This window comes from Coturnix japonica, chromosome 1, assembly GCF_054131305.1.
Source record: "Coturnix japonica strain WE chromosome 1, WE-NBRP24, whole genome shotgun sequence".
In the NCBI taxonomy this organism is placed as follows: domain Eukaryota; kingdom Metazoa; phylum Chordata; class Aves; order Galliformes; family Phasianidae; genus Coturnix; species Coturnix japonica.
The window spans coordinates 51,147,620-51,157,075 of NC_140663.1; the positions used below are offsets into that span (position 1 = coordinate 51,147,620).

At 43.7% G+C, this 9,456-nt stretch overlaps 1 protein-coding gene across 1 annotated transcript; it reads left to right on the forward strand.

Annotated features, from left to right (window-relative positions):
- The first annotated feature begins 245 nt into the window (after positions 1–245).
- RASD2 (RASD family member 2) lies at positions 246–8,920 on the forward strand. Its single transcript, XM_015863463.3, has 3 exons — positions 246–1,260; positions 4,850–5,129; positions 6,668–8,920. The coding sequence occupies exons 2-3, from the start codon at positions 4,859–4,861 to the stop codon at positions 7,195–7,197; spliced, it is 801 nt and encodes a 266-aa protein (XP_015718949.2). The 5' UTR covers positions 246–1,260; positions 4,850–4,858; the 3' UTR covers positions 7,198–8,920.
- Positions 8,921–9,456: the final 536 nt, after the last annotated feature.

Sequence of the window (9,456 nt, forward strand, 5' to 3'; positions counted from 1 at the left end):
CAAACACACTTCTTTAACAAGGGCAGAGCAAACTGCCTGAATTCAATCTAATTTTCCTTTATTTCTCTGATTTGTCTGCCTCCCCACGGTGCTTGTTTAGCTCATTTAAATATTAATGAATTAACAGCAGTCACACATTACCCTTATTTCTTAATCAGACCAACCAGCAGTCCCAAGAGAATGATGCTGAGGGTGAGGGAACGGGAGACCGTATTCCATATGGCAAAAGAGTTACAGGAATTCTGGACAGAAAGCCCCTTCTCGGGAAATGAGTCAGTCCACTTCTGCCTTGCAGAAAATATCAGCGCTGAAGTATAGAAGCAGCCTTTAGAAACAGCTTCTGAATTGGTGGCTGGCAAAGTGAAGTCTCTGTCTCTCATACACATCCACTAACCCTCTCCCTACACATGAATGCATACAGGTCTCTGGTGGGAAGAAAAGGAATGCGCAGCCTGGAATGCATATGGACTTTCTGTTCAGGAGGAAAATATATATATATAAAAGATTTTTCAACAGGCTCAAAATCCCACCCCCTCAGCACCCCTCCTTCCCCTGTGTCTGACACTGACTTCAAGGGAGGAGTTGAGCCAATTATCTGTGAGTCCTACAGAAGGGAAATCTGCAATTTGCCAGTAGTTGTGAGAGCCAGGGAGAGAAAGGCAGGGGGGTGGAAGGAGAAAAACTTAATTGGCAAATGTAAAGAAAAGCCCCTTCTGTCCTCGAAAGAGAATAGAACAATTCAAATCCCAGGTCAGAAGAAAAGAAGCTTGTGGGGAGGGGTGTGTGTGCAAGGCAAGACCTGAGGAAGCGTAGAGTCACGGTAGATAACTTCCATGCCCTCAGTGATTTTTTTTTTCCCATAGGGTCTGAGGTGGCATAGGGTGAATGAACCCCCAGCCCTGCAGGACTAGGTGTTGCTCCAGCAGAGTTGCCCAGAGGAGAGCCTCTGCCTCTCCTCCTCACCTGAGGCTGGGAGCAGAAGAGCTCGTCTCACGAAAGGAAAAAGCTGCTGCTGGTCTGGAGACCCTTCTTTAGCCCTGATATAGTCATTGCCTTCCATGGGGGGACGTCCTCTGGAGCCCTGCAGTCCCTCCCAGTCCTGCTAAGTTCCCAGGAAGTACCGGTGAAGAGCTGAGCCCTGAGCAAGCAACGTGGGATCCTCAGAACAACAGCCTTCTACAGCATAGCTGCTTCTGATTAAAATTACCAACTTCATCAGACTACACCCAAACCTGGGGCTGCTCCTCCAAGGAGAGAAAGGTAAGAGAGCAGCACGGAGTTTGGGATAGCAGTGGGAGACAAACATCCCAAAGGAGTGATCTGAGTGTGTATGGGAACTGAGGGGTACTAGTGGTGACTAACAGGTGGCAGGTCTGTTATGCATGATGCAGTTTGCATCTGCCTATGTTGTTTTCAGCTGGATGCAGTGAAGTACATTTGGATGGCAAATTGAAGCATCAAACTGTAGCTAAAGACAGTGGAGTGCAAGAAATGTGCTCTGGGTGTGCGTTCTTGAATGGGAAGCAGTGGGGAGGATAAGCAGATGTCACTGATGGGAGCCGGGATGCTCGCGTGGAAAAGCTGCTGGCAGGTTCAATGAGGAATGTCTTCCTTAGGTAGCTCTCTCCAGGTGCTCAGAACTAAACCTGGCAGCACCTCACTGGAATTTAGACAAGTGCTTTTCGGAGCGAGGAAAATCAGGTGCCTTGTCATTTGTTCTGATGTGCATCTTCAGAACAGGCAGCGGGGGGTCAGCAGGTAGAAGATGCGGGCAGTTCAATGAAACAAGGCTTGATGCTGATTTTGGACAGCTGTTTCATTTCTCTATTGGCATGCAAATCTTTCCCTTTATTAACTGGAGATAATACTCACTGCATGTATTTCTGTGGCATTCTGAAATCCCTTCACCAATATAAAATACTAACGCAAAGTTTCTGCCATGGAGACAGTGCATAAAGAAAAAGGTACCACTGGGAATTAATCTATGCTTAAGCATTTATTAAACTGGAAGGAAAAGATGTAGATTAAAGCCAGCTGGAGGTTGTTTGCCTCCTCATTCTCTTCTGATTGATTTTGCTTTATTTAGTACATGAGCATGTGGCTCCTTTCTATTTCCTTTCCTCTGTCTTTAATCTTTTTCAATGTACGAGTCCCTGTGCTGGGAGCAAGGGCTGAAGTTTCTTTCCTTTTGTGAGGAGGAAAGAAGAAAGATTGCGCTGAATTGGAGAGAAGCTGAAGTGGTGGGATAAGGAGAGAGCACAAAAACAAACATAAGCTCCCGGCTCAACGGTATGCTCTGAGTCAGATTTGCAGCAGAGGTGATGAGATGAATAGAAACTCCAGGAATCAAAGAGCTGAAAAGCTCCGTTAGACTCCATGTGAAACAAAAAGCAGTCAGGAAAGCACAGGAGCCCTCTTAACTGAATGCCTGGACAGGCAGAATGAGGACAGCATTGAGTGACTATTTAATACATTAAAATCTGAATGTGCTTACAGCCCTTCCTCCTCAGTGCATGTGCATCTCTGGTGCAGAGCGTCCTGAAGTGCACGCACCTGCAGATAGGATTTTGTCTTTGATGGAGGTAGGAGGCAGCATGATTTAGTGGCCAAAGGTGCCACAGTGGCAGTTCCTCCTCCAAGGTATTTGGGGTACTGTGGCATTAGAATCAAAGAACCTCTGAGGCTGGAAAAGACCTCTGGTCCTACAGTCAACTCATCACCACCATGACCACAAATTAGCTGAGGTCCAAGGCAGTGAAGTCCATGTCAAGGAGGAAGACAGAAGCACCTCTTGCCCTCAGGGTGCAAAACCAGCCCTCCGAGCAGCACAGAGCTCAGTGCTTACCTGTTAGAAAGCAGTACACATAGTAGGAGTCAGACAGGAGTGCAGCTATACCAGTCTCTCCCAGTCTGAGGAGCTGACTGATTTCTAAGCACTGAGCACAGGCTGTAGAGAAGTTGGTGTTTTTTTCTCATAAAATCTATCTCCCTGCTTTTCTCTGTCAGCTAAATATAGCCTGAGAGGTCGAAAGGAAGTATCCCAGAGCTGTTCTGTTCACATTCATCTGGCCTATGGATTCATGACAGCATTGGACTGGCCATGTAGGATAGAGCCACTGCACGTGGAAGTGTTGTTTCAGATTAAATTTGGTGTTTCTGCGATGCTGGAGATGGGTCCTATTCTAAACAAAGCGGTTCGATCCAAAACAGGCGTGCTCCTTGCTGTCATTTCAGCAGCACCATATCTGTGAGTGTGTGTGTTTACATCCAAAGTTATAATCGGACATTACTGTCTGCCTCTAATATTGTGCAGCCCTGACCTCTGTGTGTAATTTAGACCATAAGATACTTCAAGGAAAGTGCTGCATTTTCTTCCATGCTTTATATAGGGATAAACGCGCTGCTAGCAAATGATAGCAATAATCATAAATAGTCATGTTTTGCTGTTGCCTCAGGCTATAGCACTTGTAATGATTCTGGATTAGAATTCCAGAGACTCCTTTATTTAGCAGTGGCCGTATCTTCACTTCTGCTTTGGTGCTTTGCACATGTTAAACAAAGTCAAAGATTTTAAGCTCTTGACTGAGATAAGTGTCAGCTGCATAAACGCTTGGGAGATAAAATACACTCGAGGGAAAGGCAGGAATCCAGATCTGAACCCAGAGATGATATTTCAGTGTACATAAAGTGCTCAAATTGTAATATTAAGTAAACAACACCTAAGTTAAATAAACGGCACAGTGGGAACTTGATTATTCTTTAATAAGATCCTAGTAACCAAAATAAACTCTGCCCAAAATGTGCTTTCTTAGCTTTAACATTAGCTCTCCCCACACTGGGGTTGTATTTTTCCTTTCAGTACACTATGTATTTGAAATAGCACACGTAAAAACGTCTGTGCGACCCTCCTTTTTATTTCCCCATCAAAGTTTCCCGTATCTGAGTACTGCATCTAAACATGATCTCCAAGGTCTTGAGACACATTTTTTCTTGTCAGGGGTTGGAAATCTTGTCAGATAGTAATTTAAGATGGCTGTCCTTTGTTCTTTCTCCTCTTGTACTTAAATGCTCAATGATTGTGACACTCACAACATCTGTGTACGTATAAAGATTGAAACTCCTAAGAAATCTTCATTACTGCAACTCTATCCATTGTCAGTCGTCCTACTGCAAGGCAGTGATAATTGCAGCACTGATAGTTTCTTGGTAGGGAGTTCCCACACTGTCAGTCCAAGCAGCTAGATGAAATTCTGGTTTCTGAAAGGTCACAGGAGGCGCAGAATTTATCACTACTCAATGCTATTTTGTGTCTTGAATTCCTCGCGTCAGCAATGTAGGCTATACAGGACCAGCTATTTAAAATAACTGAGATGTCTAGCTTCCACAGATGTCAAACGTGATTCGGGCTTCTGTCTGACTTTTGGTTGATCTCAGAAAATGAATGCTGTGAGCAGTTCCTATTTAGGCAACCAAATGAAGTGGTCTAGGTCCTGACGACAGCTGCAGTGGATACAGTACATTAGGAAATTTGATGGTAACCTCAGTGGGTGCAATATATTAGGAAATCTGACCTCTGTGTTTATGCATCTAAAACAGAACCAGAACTGAAAAATCTGGTAATGTCTAAGTGACGCAAATGATGGGAAGGAACCTGGTGTCCAAGTTCAAATGCAGCTGATAAAATTAGCCCTTAATGCTTAAACAAAATAGCAAATTACAATTAAGAACCATGCTATATTCAGTGTAAACATAAGAGTACTCTTTGACCAACTAATGGTATGGAATGTCCCTGCTCTGTCCTCCACACAGTTTCTTACCTTTCCTTCTACTTTGCCATTCCCTCTTTCAGGTCCAAGCAATGATGAAGACCATGTCCAGTGGAAACTGCACCCTGAATGTGCCAGCCAAGAACTCGTACCGCATGGTGGTGCTGGGAGCCTCCAGGGTGGGGAAAAGCTCCATAGTCTCACGCTTTCTCAATGGCCGGTTTGAGGACCAATACACTCCCACTATTGAGGATTTTCACCGCAAGGTCTACAACATCCGGGGAGATATGTATCAGCTGGACATCCTGGACACCTCAGGGAATCACCCTTTCCCTGCCATGAGAAGGCTTTCCATCCTGACAGGTGAGAAAGTGAAGAAAGTTTGCAAACAATGGATAGAAGTTTATAATAACAAAGTGTAGCTTGAAAACTGTATCCTGGAGATGAGTGTTTCTTGGGGATAAAATGCATTTGGGAGGCAGCAAAATGGGCTGTGGGATTTCATTGCAAGATTCACTTCTCCAGAGAGATATTTCCTGGCTGGTGTGCTTCCTAATGCTATATGGAATGCACTAGCCGCAGAGGAGAAGTCCACTGGGTGAAGGTCTGAAATTAAGATTTCCCCCTAGTTTATTCCCCTGCTCTACCACCTCCCTCTCCTACAACATTTTTATTTTTCCAGCCATCACAAATTAATGGTTGAATAAAATCTCGTGGGCAATAAAGAGCGGCAAGGGACAAAACAGGCATGTCATTATAAGACACAAGCAGTGAAAACCAAATGAAAAATGCACAAGCAGGGAATTCAAACTGAGAAAAGCTCAAAGATTTTTTTTTTTCTTAAAAGTCCCAGCCTGACTCCCTTGATTTAATATTCCAGTAAAAAAGATCACTCTACTTTTACCCTCTCTCCTTAAGTCTACAATTAATCAAATGAATTAAAGAGGGAAAATAGTAGACTCATTTTGTACATCCCCATTGTCGAGCAGTTCCTTCTGTGATGTTCTTAAACTGCAAAAGTGACAGTGGAGATACATATTCAGCCACAGCTCACAACAAACCAACTTTCTTGGTCTGCTGTCTCCCCTTCTAGCTAGCCAGTGAAACATGACATTCGTATCAGACCAGGCTACCATCTGCATTCACGGAGGTCCTAGAGCCAGTTTCTGGGACATGGATGTGAGCTTTGTCCGTGAAGTCTCTTCACACTTTCAACATGACTGTCATTCAACAGGCAGTGATTCCTTTGCAAAAGGAACTGTATGTCAGAAAATGTCAAAAGGAAATGCCAGGGGATCTGTGTCATTTATGTATTTCTTTTTTTCCATGGTCTGTTTCTCTCAAGAAAATGAAATGGCAGCAGAGCAGTGAACACTGGGAAAACTCTCACTCCTCACTTAGGCATTTGGGACTGACTAGCTGGAAACCTTCCATACAGGTGTTTCTTCTTGTATTGCATAATCAAAAGGCCAAGACTGAGTGGATACTAGTTCTCCACTCTTCCCAGTGTAAGAATAGCTGTGTTTTACACAGCAATTCAGAGAAAATGAATAAAAAGAAATTCAATACAGCAGAGCTGGATAGAAACTTTTTTACAAAAGACGGTACAAATGGGCAGTAACCTGCAAGTCCAGTGCTGCCTGGGGGTACATACTCAGATATGGCTGAAATAACATCAAAGTCATAACCAATTGCACTGCAGAAACGAGTAAGGAGTTGGATTAGAAGAACTGGAACTGAAGTAAAACAGAATGAAGGGATTCAAAAAGACCACAGGAAAAGGAAAAACATTAACAACTATGGGTAGGAGACAGCAAATAAATGTATTGTTTTTTGAAAATGAGCTTCTCTGACACATTTACAGCTTCCTAAACATTTACAGTTTCCTTTTTCAATTGCAGGTGACGTTTTCATCCTGGTATTCAGCTTAGATAACAGAGAATCCTTTGATGAAGTCAAGAGACTCCAGAAACAGATCCTCGAGGTCAAATCCTGCCTGAAGAACAAGACCAAGGAATCAGCTGACCTGCCCATGGTGATCTGTGGCAACAAAAATGACCACAGTGAAATCTACCGCAAAGTGCGCTCAGACGAAGGTGAGAACCTTGTGTCCAGTGATGAAAACTGTGCTTACTTTGAAGTTTCAGCTAAGAAGAACACCAACGTGGATGAGATGTTCTATGTTCTCTTCAGCATGGCCAAGCTACCTCATGAGATGAGCCCTGCCCTCCACAGGAAAATCTCCATCCAGTACGGGGACACCTTTCAGCAGAAATCCTTCCGGATGCGGCGAGTGAAGGACATGGATGCCTATGGCATGATCTCTCCCTTTGCTCGCCGGCCAAGCGTCAACAGTGACCTGAAGTACATCAAATCAAAAGTTCTCAGGGAAGGTCAGTCAAGGGAGAGGGAGAAATGCACAATCCAGTGAAGAGGTCTTGTGCTTCTGGCTGAAGTCATCATCCACATGAAGTGCCTTAGAGAAAAATGGTCTGTGGAAGCACAGAACGAGCTCACTGGTTTCATCGAGGAAACCCTACACAGCAAAAGGGTAACTCTTCCTGCAGATTCTGCTGAGTCCACGAATGTAAATAACATCAACCACGTAAGCGACTAGGAAAAATTATATGCCTGAGTGTGCATTCTCTGTAACGTAGTCCATCTTCATTCCCCTTTTTGTCTAAAGAAAAGTGACTGGAGAAGTAAAGAAAAATCAACCTCATCCTTATGAAGAAAGTAGATCAAAAATGCACAGAAGGCATCAGCAGTTACCCAGTGTGCAGGACTTGCTAAGAGAGGAGGTTATGTCTTTGTATGTGTGTGTATGTGCATGTGAGGAGCACTCCATTCAAAAAATGGGACTTTCATTTCAAAGGACAGCAGTCTTTCCAAGGGAGTAGACTCTGCATATGGACACAAGGCTCTAGGTCGCTTCTGAGAGGGCCTGCAAGAAGGTCTTGATTTTATGTTTGCTGGGACAGTTATTGATATGAATGTTGTTTTGTATTATAGATTTTATTTGGGATTTGCTTTTTTTTATTGTGTGGGTTTTTAAACCAGATGGCGGGTGTGCTTGATATCAAAACAGTATCTACTTTCTAGAAGTGAAAGGTGTGTTCCATCTGTAAAACCACGTAATATTTACATTGACTGAAAATGAAATTGTTCTGCAAAAGGCCAATACATTTGACTGCTTTGCAAGCCTGGTGTGATAGTTCCTCAAATCAGCCACACCAACTCTAAACTCCACAGTATAAATGCCACCCTTTGCCTTGCTGGCCACCAAACCAATTTGCCTGTATCAGCTGAGACTGACCACATGCTGGCTTAGACCACATCATGGCAGGACTAGGTTTTCCTCCAACAGTAGAAACTGATTGATTGTAGGCTCTTGATCTGGGACCAGCTCCATCAGATTTATTTTGTTAACATGTCTCCAGTCATTTTGTTCATGGATTTTCCTCTTGTCTGATAAAGGTTACCTTGATGGAAACCTTTGTGCTACAGAAGACTCCAGAAGTGAAGCTTCATGCTGGCTGTCTAAATGGGGCTAAACTGGTTGGCCAGATAAATCTGAAGCCATCATTCACATCTTCCCTTCCTCAAATCCATCCAGGCTTATTTGTCTTCTGCTCTCTCCCTGTCCTGTTTCTGGTTTTGCTGTTTGATCTGCTTCCCTGTGCTATCAAAGCCACATATATTCTCTTAGATGTAAGCTTGCCACTCCCACTGACAGGAGCAAGAGGTGTGTATGCATAACTGCGGGCAGAGCGTGGCCCCAAAAATGTACACAACAGCAAAGTACGTATGGTTTATATATCTCCGAATGGCCTTTGGGTACCTTATGTCTCTCCCTCACCATCAAATTCTGTTCTTGGCTGTATCTGCTTTGCTGTGTTCTGGTCAGAGCTGTGAGCTAGTTCATGCTGTAATTTGACAGAAAATTAGGAATTATGGTTGTCTGTGAAAATTAGCTGCTGGGACTCAAAATCCCGTATTCATTTATCAGTTCCATCCTTTGCTGGTACTGTATATTGACTGGTAAAATACACTGTTCTATGAACCCCATTTCCAGGGCAGCAACCTTCCAACCATGTCTCCCTCTCATCTATAAGTATGTATGCCACTTATGATTAAACCTGTTTTATTTATTAGCTGTGTTCCAGTCCATTTTTACTTTCAACAAGAACAAGGAAGGTCCTATTTTGTTCTTGTGTAAGTGCAACTGAGCCAGTGTGGTATGGGTTAAGAACCTAGCTGAGAGCTCCAGTAAATTCTGGAGGAGTCTTTTCTGCCTTCCATACACTAGGGGTCTAATAATGGTCTTTCCGAAACAGAACTGTATCCATAACTACATCTCTCTCTCCCTCTCTTTCTCCCTTCCTTCCTTGTCTTTTTATCTCACCATCAATATATATGTACAGATATCCTTTCAAGCAGAAGCAGACAGCTAGTCTTTCCAGTGCTGCCTCCAGCCGTGGAGAACAGCCTCTCATACACAGTGCTGGTGTGCTTATCCCTAGTGTGATTTATCAAGGTCTCTGCAGAGACATCACAGTTTCTCTCAACAATTTTTCCATCACACCATCTGCATCTCTCAGCTGTATCAGTCTCAGGCCCCCTGAGCACTTGCCTAGATCCCCACAGACCCTCTGTCCAAGCCCATGACTACTGATTGTGTCAGTGATGA